This window comes from Helianthus annuus, chromosome 3 (genome assembly GCF_002127325.2).
Source record: "Helianthus annuus cultivar XRQ/B chromosome 3, HanXRQr2.0-SUNRISE, whole genome shotgun sequence".
Taxonomy (NCBI): domain Eukaryota; kingdom Viridiplantae; phylum Streptophyta; class Magnoliopsida; order Asterales; family Asteraceae; genus Helianthus; species Helianthus annuus.
The window spans coordinates 163,162,240-163,182,311 of NC_035435.2; the positions used below are offsets into that span (position 1 = coordinate 163,162,240).

Below are 20,072 nucleotides of genomic sequence, written 5' to 3' on the forward strand. Positions count from 1 at the left end.
CAATCTGTTTTAACACTCATATAACATGATAATAAGTATATTAACTAGTCTAAGCTTGTTTGATCCGACCATTTACTGTTTTGACCCGGTTCGGAACCGAAAGTCGCAAAACTTTGACTTTTGCTTTGACTTCAGTTCCGACCCGTTATGGTATGATTTAGATATGCCTTAGGACTCTCTTAGGACCAGGTTACATGATGGTATAACCCTCTGTGACCGGTTCGTTGTTTGTCCAAGTCTTTAACACATTTCCGTTAAATGCTTAAAAGTTGACCGTAACGCCCTTTTCACTTTAAAACGAGAATTTTGGACATGTGAAAGGACAATAATCTTAGTTACTGATTTCTAAGCATGTCCCTAAAATTTCACGTCAATCCAAGGTCTAGAATGGGAGTTATGCTAAATAGCGCAATTACGAAAACTTTAGTAATTAAATGGCGCAATTAGCATAACGCCTATCTAAACCCAAATTTCGGCACCAAACCTTTTACCCACTGATGTGAAATAATATTTGGAGATTTTTAATGATTTTTAACCTGCTCATAACCTTTTCGAGCATAACTTGAGTTCTACAAAGTATTTTGACCCGATTCCAGTTGCTACTGATTTTAAATAATAAATAGAGTATTTTGGACTTTATAAACTGATCGGAAAACTCATATTTCCTGTAGAACTCAGAAACCTCTTTTATGATCTTTAAAATGACCGAAATACCCCTACGGGGCACATATTGGATTAAAACTCGTTACGGGCATTATGGAAGGTATCCTACTGATACCACAACTTCTTTAAAGCATATTGACTTAGGAAATTTGTGTAGGACTCTTACGGTTACCCGTTACGCCTTTTGCGCGCACGGTTCGACTTATGTAACTAGTTTACATAAACTAGCCGAAACGGGTCAAACCTTATTGTTTTGACCTCAAAATCTAGAGTGTGATTATATTACCCATATAAAACAAGTCTTCAAACTTGTCGGGTCTGAATCACATTCCATTCCCGGTTTTCGCCTTTCACGCGATTAAACCGTAAATATCCTTTGAAACTGACCGGTCTAAGCTAAGGCTAAATTAAAGACCCGTTAGGATTCTAATAGGTTGATTTAAACCTTCGTTCCAGAATAGGAGACCAGTAAAAGAAACTTGCATTGTTTATTAAGGATTAATATTTGCTCAGGTAAATACTTTTAACTTATTTTCCGTTATACGGGCTTGGGTTACGGTATTTAAAATACCGCTTGGTCGGGCAATTGACCCCAACTCATTAGTAGTTGGGTATTATCAATGTGACCCGTTTAAAAACTTGTTTTGTTGGCTTTACGCCTTTGGGAGCTTAATGACCATGTCCCGGATATCCTTGGCATCATTTTACGAAATGGCCACGACCCCGACACACGGGTGTAGGCGTACACCCGTAATGTGTCTATATTATTAAAGGTATAACCGTTGGTTTTCCCGCCACGGCTTTATGCTTTGTGGCGTGTCTATTAACCTTTAACCCGGCACGACCCGGGCGACCGAACGCATAGTAACATGTAATTCTTTTACAAGATTTAATTATAAATTATCCCAAGTTATAAAGAGTTTGTGCCTTGTGCATTTAAATCAATTTTATTAAACATTTTACAAAAGTGTCGGTTGAATGTATTTACCAGTGTAAACTGACGTATTTTCCCCAAGAAGATTAAATGCAGGTTCTAAGCGTAATTGGCTGGATATTTCTCCTTAGCATCAATAAAGAGTCTCGCAAGCTTAAGATGCCTACGTCTGTTGAACAATACTTATATTTTATTTTGATCCTCTGTGGATTATATTTCGACAATTGTGATACTTTGATATTACATTCAAAAGTTGAAATATATTTATCTTTATGCTTCCGCTGTGCATTTATATATTGTGTGGTTTAACTATATTGTTGCCAACTACGTCACGGTAATCCCCCACCGGGCCCACCGGTGAAACACGTGGAAATCGGGGTGTGACAGTATGGGGTCGTCCCTCTCCGTCCTCGGTCCAGTGCCGCTCCAACACCATTTCCCCCCTACCGTCTTCGTCCTCGGCGTCGAGTATGGGACACTGGATCCGATCCACATGAAGACAAAAACCACACCTTCCCCCCTCTCACACACCTATACATACAATATATACGTATACATTTTAACCCGGAGGTGTCGGGTTCGAGTCTTGCTCGTTCCCAATGCCCCTACAGTAGCGGATTTACCCCCAGACTCAGGCTTGCTGGGTGGCGTCTGCGAGGTGGGATCACCTCGGCGGTTGGGAGGACCGTGGAATATCCCCCCCCCCATTTCCATACCTCCATCCTCTTTGCCCCATCCTCACACCCATCCTACGTGGATCCTACGTGGCGGATCATCCTCCAAGGGAGGACCATCACCATACCGCATAGCCTAAGATGTTGGACTAGTTAAACGTGAGCATATTAATGAGAACGTCAATTAACACTCATGTAAGGTTGTGGATAGGCTTGGAATTTCAGGTGTTGAAGAGGGGCCGAATTAGGCTTGGAAAAGAAGGCCGGACCAGTTTGAGGAGATAAGGGAATTAGCTGAGTTCGAAGGTCTAGTCGATGGGGTTATGTTGACGGTTATTTAGACAAATGGGCCTGGAACGGGTCGATGCCGGGGGAGTTTTCGGTTAAAGTGATCAAAAGTTTGCTCTTGTTTCGGGATGATGTTAGCGGTAGGTTTGTTATGGAGTGGTGTAGGTGGGTTCCTTTAAAGTGTAGCATCCTCGTTTGGTGGGCGGAGATGGACAAAATACCTATGACTTTGGCGCTAAGAAGAAGAAATACCCCGATTGAAGACGTCTCGTGTGTTTTGTGTAGGGAAGGAGAAGAGTCGGCAGAGCACTTGTTCACCTCTTGTGTGATTGTGTCGATTATTTGGCAACACATAAGTAGGTGGTGTAAGGTCCTTAATATATTTGTGTTCTCTGTCAAAGATCTTCTCAAGTTGCAAAACTTGGCTGGCTTATCGGGTGGTGCTAAGGAAGCATTCCAAGGTATTATTATGGTGTGTTGTTGGAGTCTCTGGAGAGCTAGGAATAATGCAAGGTTCGGGTCCATTCCGGTGCGTATTGTGGACATTATAAGTGAAGCTAAATCGATCGGGTTCCTTTGGTTTAAAAGTAGGACGGGGTTTAGAGATTTAACATGGGAAATTGGTGTAATTATGTAATTATCTAGTTGTGTTGTTTGTTGTGGTCGGCCCGGTTTGGGTCGGCTAGGGTTTCTAATGAAGTTTACCGTTAAAAAAAAACACTCATGTACGGTAGAAAGGGGGTAGCATTGGTGAAACAAAATGTTATAATATCTCCTAATGGGCCAACCTTTTATACATGTCCGTTAGTGGGGCGTTGTAGGGATGAGCAAATGGTACTGGTTCGGAACCGGTACCGGTAACGAATTTCCCGAACCGACTCGATTTTCGGTACCGACATTTAGTGCTTTCGGCACCGGAGTCCGGTACGGGTATTTACTGGTTTTTACCTTCAAATATCGGTACCGAACCGTACTGTACCGAGTATTTTCGATACCGGTACCCATTTTTGGGATTTTCAGTACCGGTTGGTACAGAGCTCATCCCTAGGATGTCGTAATGTAATGAAAATAAAACATCCAACCATTTAAAAAACTTAACATGTTAGAATTATTTTTCTAGAAAATTATCATCTATTCCTTGTATCTTTCACCTTGAATATAATAGCTTCAATTACTCCAGTTTCACTCCGCAAACCATTTTGATTTTTTGTTGATTTACTTGTCCTCATAAAGTTCACATTTTCAAATCTGAAATGTAAAAAGGAACAACTTTAAATCTTACTCAATTATAATATTATTAGATTCGGTATCTGCAAGTTAGAGGTATAACAAATCACATAGACATACATGATTCTTGCGTCTTTCACGTAAACAAGATAAGTTATCATCGATTACAATTCATGTGACTTTTCTAGATGATTTAATCTAAATTGAAAAATTGGTTACCATAAAGTTTATATTAAAAGACCATGTTCTATTCACTATAGGTTTCATATTTACACCATTTCCTGACTTATAAAATCCATCCTGAGACTAGACACATCAGCATGCAATACTATAATATCTCAACCCTTACATAACATACTTTAACTATTTCCCTTTCATATAAAAAAACTGTGGCAATATATATACATATAATTTTGTAAATATAACCATCACTTTATAGCCTAATGGCATCTTGGGGTGTGATAAAGCTTTAAGACCATTAGGTCCTGAGTTCGATTTCCACAGGGTTTTTTTTTTTCCCATATTTATTGAGTTTCCTCTTGAATTGGTGTATAAGCATTATGCCTCGTGGAGATGGATATGATCGAGTGATTCCGCTGATGGCACGATGATACTCCAGTGGCCCGTCAGATCCAAATTTACCGTTAAAAAAAATGTAAATATATGATCCTGTTTGGAAAAGATATATTAATTATTGATTCAGATGGTTCAACAGTTTATTTTTCTTTAGATACCGACTGATGATTCCTTTGTTCCCAGTTGACGAGCCATGTCCGGTACGCCGCAAAGCGTGTTTGGATTCTTTCGGCGAGCACGCGATCCACTGTAAAGAGCTACCAGGGTTTAAATATCGGCATGATTGGGTGAGAGATGTGTTATGTGATGTTCTTAAGCGGGCCGGGATCTCTGCCAAAAAGGAGGCTCCAGTAAATTTCCTTACTGACCCCTTAGAGGGGAGGTCCACTTTACGCCCGGCGGACATCCTTGTGTTTGGATGGGAAGGGGGAAACACGCTTGTGTAGATCTAACTGGAGTCTCCCCCCTTGTCGGACTCAAGGACAAGGGCTTTGTCGTAGGGCAAGCGGTGCTCAAGGCAGAGGCGAGCAAAGTGGCAAAACATGACAAAGCTTGCCGGGAGAATCAACATGTGTTTGTCCCGTTTGCGTTTGATACCTTTGGTGGTCTCGCTCCTGACGCTGTACGACTCTTGAATCGGGTTCAAAAAGTCGTTAATAGTAATTCTTCGTCGCTAAAGGTTTCAAACTTTGTATTTAGTAGAATTGGTTTTTCTATTCAAAAGGGGGTGGCGGCGCAACTTGTTGCCCGACTACCTGCCATTGCTTTGTAATTGCCCTTTTTCATGTGGAATGATATAAAAGATCCATAAAAAAAAAGTTAAAATGTTTAATTTTTTACCATTTAAAAAAAAATTTTTTTTTTTCTTTTAACATCAATTTTTAAGCAACATTATACAAACAGCATAATCTTTAATATCTTTTTTTTTGTATGCATGTTCAAATATAACATTAAATATAACTGATTAAGTGGATACATGCACATTGCACATTACAATAAACAACACTTAAACTTGTCTTGTTGACTTTGACTTGGTCAACTCCATACCACATTCCCAGAGTTTCTTTGCCAACTCAGCATCTTTGGCGTTACTGCTCGGCTTCGCCATATTATTGTCAGCAAAATACTCGCCGCTAACTCCTTTCACCTTTGGGTTTAATGCCAAATAGCATGTGGTTGAAGCTCCCTGAAATTAAAATTAAGTAGAAATGATCAGTTACTTTTTTTCACCAACTAGGATTGCGACCCGCCGCAATGCGGCGGGGATACTTTAGTTATAATTAAGTCGATCAAGGACCAGCACGTTATGTTAAACCTGTCAAACGGGGAAAAATAGACGATATAAAAACGTTCACCCACACACGCATGCTACGTCGTGTTAACTCGCAAAATTTAGAACGAAATGTAAAAACGTTAAACCAAAGACGCACTTTGCAATGTGTTACGTCACAAAATTTAGAACCAAGCATAAAGCAAAAAATTTGCGGAAAATGAAAACTATAAACGATCAAAGTTGAAAATAAAAAGTTACGAGGATAGATTGCAAAAGATAAAAAGTTTTGGGTTAAAAGTAAAAAAAAAACAAATAGTTTTGGGTTAAAAGTAATTTATGAAATACTTTTGGGTGAAAAGTTAAAAAAAAATCAATTTTTTTTAGAAAACCCCCAAAGCCAACGTTATGACAACCACATGCATAACCATTTTTCTTTGAAACATCCCAAAGCACACCCCGCGTTGCGGCGGGGCGTAAAACGGTGTCAAATAGTACTAATGTCACACAACCGTCATCGACCACCAACACTAACTCGACTTAGGATATGCGTGTTGCGACGAACCTGTCAAACATGGAAAAATAGAGGTAAAAACATTGAACCACAGATGCACATTGCGTCGTATTAACTCGAAAAAATTAGACCTATACGTAAAACGAAAATTTGCGAAAGATAAAGTATAAGTGACAAAAGTTGTGAAGTTAAATTGCAAATAATGAAAAGTTTTGGGTTAAAGTTAAAAAACAACAAATTATGTAGGGTTAAAATTAAAAAAAGGTAAAAACCTTGGGTTAAAATTAAAAAATCAAGTTTTTTTTTTGAAATACTCCCAAAACACAAGTTACAACTAATGATTGCACAAAACACTTGCAAATTTACAACTAATGATTGCACACACACGCATGCTACGTCGTGTTAACTCGCAAAATTTAGAACGAAATATAAAAACGTTAAACCAAAGACGCACTTTGCAATGTGTTACGTCACAAAATTTAGAACCAAGCATAAAGCAAAAAATTTGCGGAAAATGAAAACTATAAACGATCAAAGTTGAAAATAAAAAGTTATGAGGATAGATTGCAAAAGATAAAAAGTTTTGGGTTAAAAGTAAAAAAAAAACAAATAGTTTTGGGTTAAAAGTAATTTATGAAATACTTTTGGGTGAAAAGTTAAAAAAAAATCAATTTTTTTTAGAAAACCCCCAAAGCCAACGTTATGACAACCACATGCATAACCATTTTTCTTTGAAACATCCCAAAGCACACCCCGCGTTGCGGCGGGGCGTAAAACGGTGTCAAATAGTACTAATGTCACACAACCATCATCGACCACCAACACTGACTCGACTTAGGATATGCGTGTTGCGACGAACCTGTCAAACATGGAAAAATAGAGGTAAAAACATTGAACCATAGATGCACATTGCGTCGTATTAACTCGAAAAAATTAGACCTATACGTAAAACGAAAATTTGCGAAAGAAAAAAAAGTATAAGTGACAAAAGTTGTGAAGTTAAATTGCAAATAATGAAAAGTTTTGGGTTAAAGTTAAAAAAAAACAAATTATGTAGGGTTAAAATTAAAAAAAGGTAAAAACCTTGGGTTAAAATTAAAAAATCAAGTTTTTTTTTGAAATACTCCCAAAACACAAGTTACAACTAATGATTGCACAAAACACTTGCAAACTTATATATGGAATAATTATGGTTTCACAAATGATATGTTATGGTTTCACAATTTTTCACTGACACGTAGACATGAGCTCTCACTCACTTTTTTTCACCTTTAGTGTGTAATAGCTTCACAAGTTTTCACTATCCACAATCCATTAAAATAATATTTAAATCTAATAAATTGGAAAAAAAGGAAAGACTTCGTTTGATTGGTTGAAAGGGAGGGGGCACCAACACTCACATCTCACACTCGTTATGCAGACAACCCCTCCTACCCCCCCCCCCCCCCCCTTCACATGCCACCTCATAGGGGCGCTACCTCATAACACATTGCCTAAGTGATAACAATAGTTTGTGGGTCCTGTCTCTATTTAATATTAGTAAAAGATACAAAAAGACAAAAAAACAAACCTGTGAAATACTCTTTTGAAGGTGTTTGAAGAGTCCATATATGCTATCTAGGTCAAGAAAGTAGCAAGATAAACTTATTATGAACAAGAAAAAAAGATGACAGTTTTTGAAAAACCCAAGTGGAAAAAATTATGATTACTTGACATAAAGTTCGAGTGACGTGAAAGACTGGTTTCAGTGATTCCAGGATGCAACGCATTGATAGTTATGTCCGCCCCTTCTTCCTGTATTTGATGATAACCATGCCATTTGTCACAACACAATTTAGAAATGACCGGTACTACCAAATATAGAGTCCGATTTTATTGTATACCACTGCACTACTTTGTGAGTTTGTATACATTAGTCATGTGTGATTATCAATCCAAATAATTACCTTGAGGCGCCTTGTTAGCTCCTTGGCGTGAAGAGTATTAGCAAGCTTTGATTGCCCATAAGCATAGAAACTATTGTAGCTGAAAAGTTGACAATGAAAGTTAGGTGAAATCAAGCAAATGGTTGGAATCTAGAAAAAGTCGCGTCTCCATTTGTTCATCAGACAAGAAACAATATGTATGCCGCGAGAATTCTAGTACCACAAATGTTATCAAATCCATAAAATCCTCATTAAGTTTTGAATGTTTTAAGTGGTCCTATTTTGAACTTGTAATAAAGAAACTGGGACCTACAGAAATAGAGAAAACATGCCAATGATCCCCCCTTTGTAAGTCAGCCTATGAACTTCTGATGAAACTAAAACAATCCTCCCTTCTCGTCTCCAATTTTTAGCAGTATTTTTCATCGTGTCCAACAGCAGATTCGTCAAATGGAAATGTCCTAAATCATAAGAAGAAAGCACAATTGTCCATTATGAAAATTTTCACCTATGGGAAACTGATTATGACACAATACATGACAACGTTGGTCAAAGACGTACCAAGATAATTAGTTGCAAACCGACTCTCACTTCCATCTTTAGAAAGGGAAACTGGAGGAGCCGTCACACCTGCATTACAACTACAAACGAAAAAAAAATCAATCGGCTAATTAATTAGACATTAAATTAAATTTAAATACAATTAAAGAAAAGTGTGATGTTTTTACATGAGGATGTTTAGGGGTAGGCCCATGGAAATGTACTCATTTGCAAAGTTTGTGACCGATTTCAGAGACCTCAGCTCAAGCTTCATAACATCAATAGTAGCACTAGGGCAGCTCTTTATTATGGTTTCCTTACATTTTGCAGCGGCTTCCACATTCCTGGCTGCCATAACTACATGTACGCCACGTAAAGCTAGCACACGCGCGGTTTCTAGGCCAATGCCACTTGTAGGTTCTGAAAACAACAGATCTTTTAGATGATGTAACATGAACTGATGAAAGATCTAAAGACATAACAAATTCATAATGTTCATAGACAAAACTATGTAGGTTCTGAAAATTACCCGAAAAGTGACATAAAGTTAGTCTTTGAGATAAAGAGATAGAAAAAGAAACCTGTAATGATGGCAGTTAAGCCATGACCATCAATTCCTTTTGTAACATCTTCAGCTGTGTTTCTTGCAGAGAACCCAGATTTTCCTTTGACTGCAATCAGCAAAGGCATGTTTCAACTTTCAAGAATAAGAATAACAGAAATGTGCTGAAGGTTACTTATGCATCAGTTGTATACACTCAAAGGATCCGAGTTGACCGTTGACTTTGTCCCGTGTGTTGGGGGCAAATCCGTAAATAGACACAGATTAAAGAAATAGAAAACTTTCTTCTTCAATTTGAAAATGTGAATCAAGAGTCCACATATGTTGACCTTTGACTTTTGTCAAAGTGTTTTCATAACTAAAAGAGAATTAAAATTGGTTTTAAACAACTAAAAAATACTTATATTAGTTAGTTTTGATAATACTTTTGTATTATATAATATTTATTAAACAATCACCACCTTCTCACCGTGTGGACCACTCAGTCATAGGAGCACTATTTTTTCCTTCCTTTCATGTACAAAGAGCAAAAGAATTTCTGATTTTTCTTCTTATGTAACTGATATAACTGTCACCCCAACTGTCATACTCTTCCTTCTTTTAAGACAACCTATAACTTCTGATTTTCTGATGCACATAGAACAATCCTCTCTTCTTGTTTACAACTTTTAGTTGTATCTTTGGTCTTATGCAACAATAGTTTCATCAAATGGAAGTGTCCTAAAATATAAGAGAACACGATGTTCTTTCAGTTACGACCTTGCTTGAACAGGATTTGTTCTATAGGCTCGTACCTATGTATTCTTGATTCCTAAGAAGACAGAAACCCATGTTTAGTTGATGAACGAGGACCAGTTAACCATAGCGTGATTAACAGAGCTCATGGTCTTGACCATGGCGCATTGGTGCCAGTGGCGGACCCAGGAATTATTTGTTGGGGGTGCGGATGAGTTGCTCAAGCATATTTTCAAGGGGTGCGGTCGGGTTTTTTGCCTAAAATATACACTAAAATTTTTTTTTCAAGGGGTGCGCCCGCCCACCTTGGGCATAACCTAGGTCCGCCCCTGATTGGTGCTCAGTAGAGGATCGCTGCCCGTCCATCTTATGGGTCCTGGTGCTCAGTAAATTGTATTTTTCATTGGTTAGCAGGGTATTGATTGACGTGAGTTTTCAAGTGATGATTCTCATGATTACTAAAAATAGTTAGACCGGGCCAACTTATACAAAGTTTGAGCATTATTTATATGAAATCCTGATATATATAACACATATAATTGGTCTAAAACACGGCTTAACAACAAAATAAGCAAACTATGTGAACCAGGTAACAACTTTTAATTTATAGAACTTTATTGCTGGTGGACAAAACTAATATTAGTGTTTTCAAACATAATATGAGTATTGGATCTGTTAATTTCATGGTTTCTGTAGTAATTTAGCTCTAGGTTGGGTGCCAAGTTACTATGCCAACATGGCATCAGTTATATACGCTCAGAGGATCTGGATTGACCATTGACCTTATGCGGCCTGTGTTGGGGACAAATGCGTAAAATAAGTAATAGAACTGTTGAAGATGAAACATTTAGAAAATATAGCAATACGCATAATACAAAGAGTGACAAATTTTAGTATAGATGAATTGCGTATTCGATGCCATGGATTTTATCACGAAGGAAGTATAACACGGGAGCTCATGAAGGTAAATTTCATAAGGACTTAAACTTCAACATGAAATACCACAAAAACTAAACACTTAAAAAGTTATGAGTTATATTGTATTGTTGCTATACATGTTTAAATTTAAATTTCTTTAAGAATTTAGCATATTGTTATTCTATGATACATATGAATTATAATGAAAATATCTACTTGAGTAGGATTTTTTGATCTTGGTTCCTTCCTCTGATCCTGATCTTATAGAGACGAAAACCGTTGCTACAAGAGCCACCAAGAGGTTATTCAAATTATTGCAGCAGTGGTGGATGAGAGTGGGATGAGATATATATATTTGCAAATATATGGTCCCGACTTAAAAACCAAAAAGAAAAGTTATATTAGTTACAGATTCAGATTGTTCAGCTTATTAAATTCCATCTAAGGCAAAGACAGTTGAAGGTCATTTTGGATATGTGCCAAACTATGTTCCTTTTTAAGCAAACTAAATAGAAAGCCTTATATTTAAAATACAACATTACATGTAGCTGGATACATGCACATTACAACACACTGCCCAGGTTCTATGAAAAAAAAATCATACAAAACAACACTCAAGCAATCATTCACAATATTCACGGAAAATAAAATGACAAAAGAATAGAAAACATGGACTATATTAGACCATGTGTAGTGGTAACAACTTATAATGCGCCCCCACCATGGGGCATTATCCGACACGTGACATCCTAGTCACACTTAGGCATTATAGCAAAAATGGCGTAGTGGGGCATTATTCCAATAACGCCCCTTCCAATCAATAAACAATTCTTTTTTTTATAGAGAAAAAAAAATGCTCAAAGGTGGTCAGAAGGCTCAAAGGGCAAAAAGTGGTCAGAAGGCTCAAAGGTGATTGGCCCATGCAATGCCCTTTAAGCGTTATAAAAAACACGCCAAATTCAACTTTTTCAATTTTTTTTCTAAAAAAAACGCCCCATGTAATGGGGGTGGGCGTTTTCAGGCGTTTTTTTTTTTAATTTTTTTTTTAAAAAAACGCCCCACTACACATGGTCTTACAAAGAAAACACCAAACTAGGCTTGTCTGGTTCACTTTGACTTGGTCAACTCCATACCGCATTCCCATAGTTTCTTTGCCAACTCAGCATCTTTGGCATAACCGCTCGGTTTAGCCACATTATTGTCAGCAAAATACTCGCCGCTAACTCCTTTCACCTTTGGGTTTAATGCCAAATAGCATGTGGTTGAAGCTCCCTAAAATTAAAATTAAGTAGAAATAATCAGTTACTTTTTTTTACCAATTATGGTTTCACAAAAATGATCCGTTATGGTTTCACAATTTTTCACTGCCACGTAGGCATGGGCTCTCAGTCACTTTTTTTCACCTTTAGTGTGTAATATCTTCACAAGTTTTCACTATCCATGACCCATTAAAATAATATTTAAATCTAATAAATTGGAAAAGGAAAGACTTCGTTTGATTGGTTGAAAGGGAGGGGGCACCAACACTCACATCTCACACTCGTTATGCAGACAACCCCTCCCCCCCTCCCCTTTCACATGCCACCTCATAGGGGCGCTACCTCATAACACATATGGCAAGTGACACCGATATTTTGTGGGTCCTGACTCTATTTAGTTAGGACCGACAAAACGAGGATAGTAAAAGATGCAAAAAGACAAAAAGAACAAACCTGTGAAATATTCTTTTGAAGGTGTTTGAAGAGTCCATATATGCTCTCTATGTCAAGAAAGTAGCAAGATAAACTTATTATGAACAAGAAAAAAAGATGACAGTTTTTGAAAAACCCAAGTTGAAAAAATTATGATTACTTGACATAAAGTTCGAGTGACGTGAAAGACTGGTTTCAGTGATTCCAGGATGCAACGCATTGATAGTTATGTCCAGTGGCGGACCCAGAAAAAATTCTCAAGTGGTGCGGATAAGGGGTTTAACCAAATTTTCAAGGGGTGCGGGGAGAATTTTACCTTATAAAATACACTAATTTTTTTTTTCAAGGGGTGCGCCCGCCCACCCTGGCCTCTTACTAGGTCCGCCCTTGGTTATGTCCGCCCCTTCTTCCTGTATTCGATGATAACCATGCCATTTGTCACAACACAATTTAGAAATGACCGGTACTACCAAATATAGAGTCCGGTTTTATTGTATACCACTGCACTACTTTGTGAGTTTGTATACATTAGTTATGTGTGATTATCAATCCAAATAATTACCTTGAGGCGCCTTGTTAGCTCCTTGGCGTGAAGAGTATTAGCAAGCTTTGATTGCCCATAAGCATAGAAACTATTGTAGCTGAAAAGTTGACAATGGAAGTTAGGTGAAATCAAGCAAATGGTTAGAATCTAGAAAAACTCGCGTCTCCATTTGTTCAACAGACAAGAAACAATATGTATGCCGCGAGAATTCTAGTACCACAAATGTTATCAAATCCATAAAATCCTCATTAAGCTTTGAATGTTTTAAGTGGTCCTATTTTGAACTTGTAATAAAGAATCTGGGACCTACAGAAATAAAGAAAACATGCCAATGATCCCCCCTTTGTAAGTCAGCCTATGAACTTCTGATGAAACTAATACAATCCTCCCTTCTCGTCTACAAATTTTAGCAGTATTTTTCATCGTGTCCAACAGCAGATTCGTCAAATGGAAATGTCCTAAATCATAAGAAGAAAGCACAATTGTCCATTATGAAAATTTTCTCCTATGGGAAACAGATTATGACACAATACATGACAACGTTGGTCAAAAACGTACCAAGATAATTAGTTGCAAACCGACTCTCACTTCCATCTTTAGAAAGGGAAAATGGAGGAGCCGTCACACCTGCATTACAACTACAAACCAAAAAAAAAAAAAAAAAAAAATCAATCGACTAATTAATTAGACATTAATCAAATTTTAGATGATACTAAAGAAAAGTGTAATGTATCTTACATGAGGATGTTAAGGGGTAGACCCATGGAAATGTACTCATTTGCAAAGTTTGTGACCGATTTCAGAGACCTCAGCTCAAGCTTCATGACATCAATGGTAGCACTAGGGCAGCTCTTTATTATGGTTTCCTTACATTTTGCAGCGGCTTCCACATTCCTGGCTGCCATAACTACATGTACACCGCGTAAAGCTAGCACACGCGCGGTTTCTAGGCCAATGCCACTTGTAGGTTCTGAAAACAACAAATCTTTTAGATGATGTAACATGAAAGATCTAAAGACATAAATGTCGGTTCTGAAAATTACCCGAAAAGTGACATAAAGTTAGAATCTTTGAGATAAAGAGAGAGAGAAAAAGAAACCTGTAATGATGGCAGTTAAGCCATGACCATCAATTCCTTTTGTAACATCTTCAGCTGTGTTTCTTGCAGAGAAACCAGATTTTCCCTTGAATGCAATCAGCAAAGGCATGTTTCAACTTTCAAGAATAAGAATAACAGAAATGTGCTGAAGGTTACTTATGCATCAGTTATATACACTCAAAGGATTCGAGTTGACCGTTGACTTTGTACCGTGTGTTGGGTGCAAATCCGTCAATAGACACAGATTAAAGAAATATAAAACTTTCTTCTTCAATTTGAAAATGAGAATCAAGAGTCCACATATGTTGACCTTTGACTTTGTCAAAGTGTTTTCATAACTAAAAGAGAATTAAAATTGGTTTTAAACAACTAAAAAATACTTATATTAGTTAGTTTTGATAATACTTTTGTATCATATAATATTTATTAAACAATCACCACCTTCTCACCGTGTGGACCACTCATAGGAGCACTACTTTTTCCTTCCTTTCATGTACAAAAAGCAAAAGAATTTCTGATTTTCCTTCTTATGTAACTGATATAACTGTCACCCCAACTGTCATACTCTTCCTTCTTTTAAGACAACCTATTAACTTCTGATTTTCTGATGCACATAGAACAATCCTCTCTTCTTGTTTACAACTTTAGTTGTATTTTTGTATTTACACAACAATAGTTTCATCAAATGGAAGTGTCCTAAAAGATAAGAACAAGATATTCTTTCAGTTACGACCTTGCTTGAACAGGATTTGTTCTATAGGCTCGTACCTCTGTATTCTTGATTCCTAAGAAGACAGAAACCCATGTTTCGTTGATGAACCAGGACCATTTAACCATAGCGTGATTAACAGAGCTCATGGTCTTGACCATGGCGGGTTGGCGCTCAGTAGAGGATCGCTGCCCGTCCATCTGATGGGTCCTGGCGCTTAGTAAATTGTATTTTTCATTGGTTAGCAGGGTATTGATTGACGCGAGTTTTCAAGTGATGGTTCTCATGATTACTAAAAATAGTTAGACCGGGCCAACTTATACAAAGTTTGAGCATTATTAATATAAAATCCTGACATATAAAACACATATAATTAATTAGTCTAAAAGACGGTTCAACAACAAAATAAGCAAACTATGTGAACGAGGTAACAACTTTTAATTTATAGAACTTTATTGCTGGTGGACAAAACTAATATTAGTGTTTTCAAACATAATATGAGTATTGGATCTGTTAATTTCATGGTTTTTGTAGTAATTTAGCTCTAGGTTGGGTGCCGAGTATTACTATGCCAACATGGCATCATTTATATACACTCAAAGGATCTGGATTGACCATTGACCTTATGCGGCCGTGTGTTGGGGGCAAATGCGTAAAATAAGTAATAGAACTGTTGAAGATGAAACATTTAGAAAATCTAGCAATATGCATAATACAAAGAGTGACAAATTTTAGTATAGATGAATTGCGAATTCGATGCCATGGATTTTATCACGAAAGAAGTATAACACGGGAGCTACTGAAGGGAAAATTCATAAGGACTTAAACTTCAACATGAAATACCATAAAAACTAAACACTTAAAAAGTTATGAGTTATATTGTATTGTTGCTATACATGTTTAAATTTAAATTTCTTTAAGAATTTAGCATATTGTTATTCTATGATACATATGAATTATAATGAAAATATCTACTTGAGTAGGATTTTTTGATCTTGGTTCCTTCCTCTGATCCTGATCTTATAAAGACGAAAACCGTTGCTACATGAGCCACCAAGAGGTTATTCAAATTATTGCAGCAGTGGTGGATGAGAGTGGGATGAGATATTTTTGCAAATATATGGTCCCGACTTAAAAACCAAAAAGAAAAGTTATATTAGTTACAGATTCAGATTGTTCAGCTTATTAAATTCCATCTAAGGCAAAGACAGTTGAAGGTCATTTTGGATATGTGCCAAATAATGTTCCTTTTTAAGCAAACTAAATAGAAAGCCTTATATTTAAAATACAACATTACATGTAGCTGGATACATGCACATTACAATACACTGCCCAGGTTCTATAAAAAAATTCATACAAAACAACACTCAAGCAATCATTCACAATATTCACAGAAAATAAAATGACAAAAGAATAGAAAACATGGACTATATTACAAAGAAAACACCAAACTAGGCTTGTCTGGTTCACTTTGACTTGGTCAACTCCATACCGCATTCCCATAGTTTCTTTGCCAACTCAGCATCTTTGGCATGACCACTCGGTTTAGCCACATTATTGTCAGCAAAATACTCGCCGCTAACTCCTTTCACCTTTGGGTTTAATGCCAAATAGCATGTGGTTGAAGCTCCCTAAAAGCATTATCAAGCAACAATGGTCAGTTATCAGTTATCACTTACTAAAATCAACATCAATATTTTTTGGGTCCTCTCTCCATTTAATGAACCACAATATGAGAATAGGAAAACATGCAAAAAGACAAAAGAACAAACCTGTGGAATATTCTTTTGAAGATGTTTGAAGAGTCCATATAAGCAAACTATGCAAGAAAGTAAGATAAACTTTAGCAACATGAACAAGAAAAAAAGATTATAGTTTTTGAAAGACCCAACTGGAAAAATCTGTAGTTACCTGACATACAGCTCGAGTGACGTGAAAGATTGGTTGCAATGACTCCAGGATGCAATGCATTGACAGTTATGTCGGCCCCTTCTTCCTGTACTCAATGATGATCATGCAATTTGTCACAACACAACTTAGCACCAACCCGCATATTGACAATAATGTTTGCCGGATTTGTATCATGCAATAATTATGCGCGTGTGATTATCGGTCCTAATAATTACCTTGAGGCGCCTTGTTAACTCCTTAGCATGTAGAATATTAGCAAGCTTTGATTGCCCATAAGCATAGAAACTATTGTAGCTGAAAAGTTGACGGTATAGCAAATGGTTAGATTAAATGAATCCAGAAAAATGGCGCGTCCCATTTCATGGACCCGGTTCAGACAAGGGACCCTTTAATTGAAAACATTTCAAATCCAAGAGTTCAATGTGTATGTTAGGTAAATTCTAGTATCATTAGTGTTGTCAAATCTAGAAAATCTTTAAGGTGTGAATGTTTTATTTGGGTCCTGTTTTAATTTATAATAAAGAAACTGGGACCTACAGTATTAAAGAAAATGGACTTAATAGTTAATAGTTAATACCATTTTTCATCATTTAGCTTGTCAAACATGATTCCTCCTTTGTAAGTAAGCCTATGAACTTCTGATGAAACTAAAACAATCCTCCCTTCTTGTCCACATTTTTTGGCGGTATTTTTCATCGTATCCAACAATAGATTCGTCAAATGGAAGTGTCCTAAATCAAAGGAAGAAAACACGATTTCCATTATGAAAATATTTTCCTAGGAGAAGCAAACGTGTGAGGTGTGAAACGTAACGTACATAATACATACATGATACCATTGGTAAAAGAGGTGCATACCAAGATAGTTAGTTGCAAACTGACTCTCAATTCCATCTTTAGATAGGGAAAATGGAGGAGCCATTATCCCTGCATTAGCACTACAAACGACAAAAACCAATCAGTTAGACGCGTGTGCACGTCGTACTAAGTGTTAGATATGATTAAAAGAAAGTGTAATGTATCTTACATGAGGATGTTGAGGGGTAGACCTATGGAAATATACTCATTTGCAAAGTTTTTGACGGATTCCAGTGAGCTTACATCAAGCTCCATAACATCAACGGTAGCATTAGGACAGTCCTTTATTATGGTTTCCTTGCATTTTGCAGCGGCTTCCACATTTCTGGCTGCCATAATTACATGTACACCGCGTAAAGCAAGCACACGCGCGGTTTCCAGTCCAATCCCACTTGTGGGTCCTGAATGTATCAAAATTAAAGATATTAAAAATAACAAATTCTTAGTGTTTATAGACATAGCTATTTATGGATATTGGGCTTAACCCCACAGACCCCTATTAATTAATTCAGTAGACAGTACAAAATGTTAAGATTCATGAGATGGAGTGGTTCGAGATTAAGAGATTAGGGTAAACATCTTTTAGTTCAAATTTCATACCAAACTACCAATTAATCAAGATTATCAATAGGTATTATACGGTTATAGTACCCCTTCGGTCTATGGTCTATAGTAAGTTAACTTATACAAAGTTCGAGCATTTATTAGATGAAATCCCCGTATATAAAACACAACAAAGCGCATGGTTCAATAACAAAATAAGCAAATTATGTGAACCAAGTAACTGTTTTTAATGTATAAAACTTGATTGCCGGCAGACAAAACGAATAATATGAGTATTTGTTAGTCACTTTCTGTTCTTATCACTTGTTCAGAAGAATGTAAACCGCAATTCATGAGTCAAGTTTCACTCTTTCTGCAGAAAGAAAGAGTGTAAAAGTTGCATGCTATTATTGCTCCAAATTATTCAACTTCCACAAGCTTTAAGCATTAACTAGATGAAATCACAATTCACAACCAACATTCATCAGCCACTTGATGAAATATATACTCATCATATAAAACAAAGCACAAAATCAAGATTCTTTTCACAGTTCATGTGTTAGTTTCTGTTCCACTGGATGGAAAAAGAAAATCCCAGATGAATTCTTGAAGAAAAATACTTAAAAGTGACATAAAGTTAGAATCTTTGAGATAAAGAGAGAGAGAAAAAGAAACCTGTAATGATGGAAGTTAAGCCATGACCATCAATTCCTTTTGTAACATCTTCAGCTGTGTTTCTTGCAGAGAACCCAGATTTTCCTTTGAATGCAATTAGCCAAGTCATGTTTACACCTTTTTTAAAGAATTAACGATAACAAAGAGAGTTTTTTTTTTTTTTTTTTTTTTTTTTTTTTTTTTTTTTTTTAAGTATTTGTAGTAATTTGCTCATGAGTTTGTGACAAGTTGTGCTAACAGGGCGTCAGTTATATACACTCAAAGAATCTGGATTCTGGATTGACCATTGACCTTGTACAGGTGTGTCAGGGGCAAGTTCGTAAATAAACAATAGATTAAAGAAATGGCAACAATTAGACAGAAGTGTTTCTTCTTCTTCTTCTTTAAAATGTGAATGGAAGATTCCATTAGGGATGGGATTGAGATATTACTCGTACTTATACTTATACCGATATCGAATTTGAACAAAACTGAGTATCGAATACGACACCAAATATTTTGGCACGATACAGGTATGGGGGTATTGGTACTGGTATTTTGGTATGATATCTATTTTGGTATCACTTTGTTTTTATTTTATTTTATTTTTTGAGCACTCATATGGTAATAAATAGGTAAAATCGTTACGAGTATTAATACTAACGAGTACCAAATATATAAAATTGGTATGAGTACTAATATGATACGGAAACCAAATAGGTAAAATCAATACGAGTACCATAATATCTATAATACGAACTAAATCATAATATAAAAACAACTCTTGAAATTCTATATAAAATTCAGTACTAGTACCATTTTTTACCCGTATCCGTACTGAATACATGTACCAATACATGTACCGAATATCCAAAATCGGTACTGATACGAGTACAGTTTAGGTATTTGGGAAAATTTTCTCATCCCTAGATTCCACATATGTTGATTATTGAGGTTTTTATGTAAAAAATAACATAATTAACAATTAACATTAACATTAACAATTTTTTTTGAACGACTAATTTTCTTTAATCCCCTGTCGTTTGTGTAACTTGAACTCAACACCTTCCCCTTCCCAACACAGGTGTTTTAAGGCTACACGGTATGGGGCTCGGCCCCGGCCCGTCGCGGGTCGGCGACGGTTCAAACACCGTGCCGCCCCCTACCGTCCCCGTCCTCTCCGTCCCAAATTAGCCGTTTGCGACGATGCAAATGATGTGGGTCCCCCACCTTTTGAT

At 36.7% G+C, this 20,072-nt stretch overlaps 3 protein-coding genes, 1 non-coding gene and 1 pseudogene across 6 annotated transcripts; 2 read left to right on the forward strand and 3 right to left on the reverse strand.

The window, feature by feature from the left end:
* Positions 1-5,264: 5,264 nt before the first annotated feature.
* LOC110930508 (short-chain dehydrogenase TIC 32, chloroplastic-like) lies at positions 5,265-9,318 on the reverse strand. 2 transcript variants are annotated; one of them, XM_022173821.2, is made up of 8 exons: positions 9,193-9,318; positions 8,800-9,031; positions 8,633-8,712; positions 8,385-8,532; positions 8,093-8,171; positions 7,856-7,940; positions 7,717-7,763; positions 5,265-5,548 (listed from the first exon to the last, which is right to left on the reverse strand). In XM_022173821.2, exons 1-8 carry the CDS (start codon positions 9,299-9,301, stop codon positions 5,369-5,371), a joined length of 960 nt encoding a protein of 319 aa, XP_022029513.1. In that variant the 5' UTR covers positions 9,302-9,318; the 3' UTR covers positions 5,265-5,368. The 2 variants fall into 2 exon arrangements, with proteins under 2 accessions (XP_022029513.1, XP_035843574.1); XM_035987681.1 differs by having other exon boundaries at positions 5,371-5,548; positions 7,717-7,759.
* Positions 9,319-9,927: 609 nt separating this feature from the next.
* On the forward strand, positions 9,928-10,126 carry LOC118491062 (annotated as a pseudogene).
* A 1,224-nt stretch (positions 10,127-11,350) lies between these two features.
* LOC110928245 (short-chain dehydrogenase TIC 32, chloroplastic-like) lies at positions 11,351-14,290 on the reverse strand. 2 transcript variants are annotated; one of them, XM_035987682.1, is made up of 9 exons: positions 14,161-14,290; positions 13,800-14,031; positions 13,620-13,699; positions 13,372-13,519; positions 13,080-13,158; positions 12,913-12,927; positions 12,678-12,747; positions 12,539-12,585; positions 11,351-12,098 (listed from the first exon to the last, which is right to left on the reverse strand). In XM_035987682.1, exons 1-9 carry the CDS (start codon positions 14,267-14,269, stop codon positions 11,934-11,936), a joined length of 945 nt encoding a protein of 314 aa, XP_035843575.1. In that variant the 5' UTR covers positions 14,270-14,290; the 3' UTR covers positions 11,351-11,933. The 2 variants fall into 2 exon arrangements, with proteins under 2 accessions (XP_035843575.1, XP_035843576.1); XM_035987683.1 differs by having other exon boundaries at positions 11,933-12,098; positions 12,539-12,581.
* A 598-nt stretch (positions 14,291-14,888) lies between these two features.
* LOC118491061 lies at positions 14,889-15,096 on the forward strand. The gene has a single exon (XR_004890285.1). It is a non-coding gene; the product is annotated as a small nucleolar RNA U3 (small nucleolar RNA).
* Positions 15,097-16,117: 1,021 nt separating this feature from the next.
* Positions 16,118-18,994, reverse strand: LOC110930507 (short-chain dehydrogenase TIC 32, chloroplastic). Its single transcript, XM_022173820.2, has 8 exons — positions 18,856-18,994; positions 17,807-18,038; positions 17,638-17,717; positions 17,358-17,511; positions 16,996-17,074; positions 16,781-16,865; positions 16,642-16,688; positions 16,118-16,500 (listed from the first exon to the last, which is right to left on the reverse strand). Exons 1-8 carry the CDS (start codon positions 18,962-18,964, stop codon positions 16,336-16,338), a joined length of 951 nt encoding a protein of 316 aa, XP_022029512.1. The 5' UTR covers positions 18,965-18,994; the 3' UTR covers positions 16,118-16,335.
* Between the last annotated feature and the right edge of the window lie 1,078 nt (positions 18,995-20,072).

What these genes read in the sequence shown, in the direction of transcription:
- LOC110928245 (XM_035987682.1), bottom strand. Translation starts at nt 14,269, where the DNA reads ATGCCTTTGCTGATTGCATTCAAGGGAAAATCTGGTTTCTCTGCAAGA. An exon ending in CTTAACTGCCATCATTACAG is followed by an intron (nt 14,032 to 14,160) that starts GTTTCTTTTTCT and finishes TGTTGTTTTCAG; the next exon opens with AACCTACAAGTGGCATTGGC. An exon ending in TCACTCGAACTTTATGTCAA is followed by an intron (nt 12,586 to 12,677) that starts GTAATCATAATT and finishes TTCTTGACATAG; the next exon opens with AGAGCATATATGGACTCTTC.
- LOC110930507 (XM_022173820.2), bottom strand. Translation starts at nt 18,964, where the DNA reads ATGACTTGGCTAATTGCATTCAAAGGAAAATCTGGGTTCTCTGCAAGA. An exon ending in CTACCCCTCAACATCCTCAT is followed by an intron (nt 17,718 to 17,806) that starts GTAAGATACATT and finishes TGTCGTTTGTAG; the next exon opens with TGCTAATGCAGGGATAATGG. An exon ending in GTTTGCAACTAACTATCTTG is followed by an intron (nt 17,512 to 17,637) that starts GTATGCACCTCT and finishes CCTTTGATTTAG; the next exon opens with GACACTTCCATTTGACGAAT.
- LOC110930508 (XM_022173821.2), bottom strand. Translation starts at nt 9,301, where the DNA reads ATGCCTTTGCTGATTGCAGTCAAAGGAAAATCTGGGTTCTCTGCAAGA. An exon ending in CTTAACTGCCATCATTACAG is followed by an intron (nt 9,032 to 9,192) that starts GTTTCTTTTTCT and finishes TGTTGTTTTCAG; the next exon opens with AACCTACAAGTGGCATTGGC. An exon ending in TTCAAAAGAGTATTTCACAG is followed by an intron (nt 5,549 to 7,716) that starts GTTTGTTTTTTT and finishes TTTTAATTTCAG; the next exon opens with GGAGCTTCAACCACATGCTA.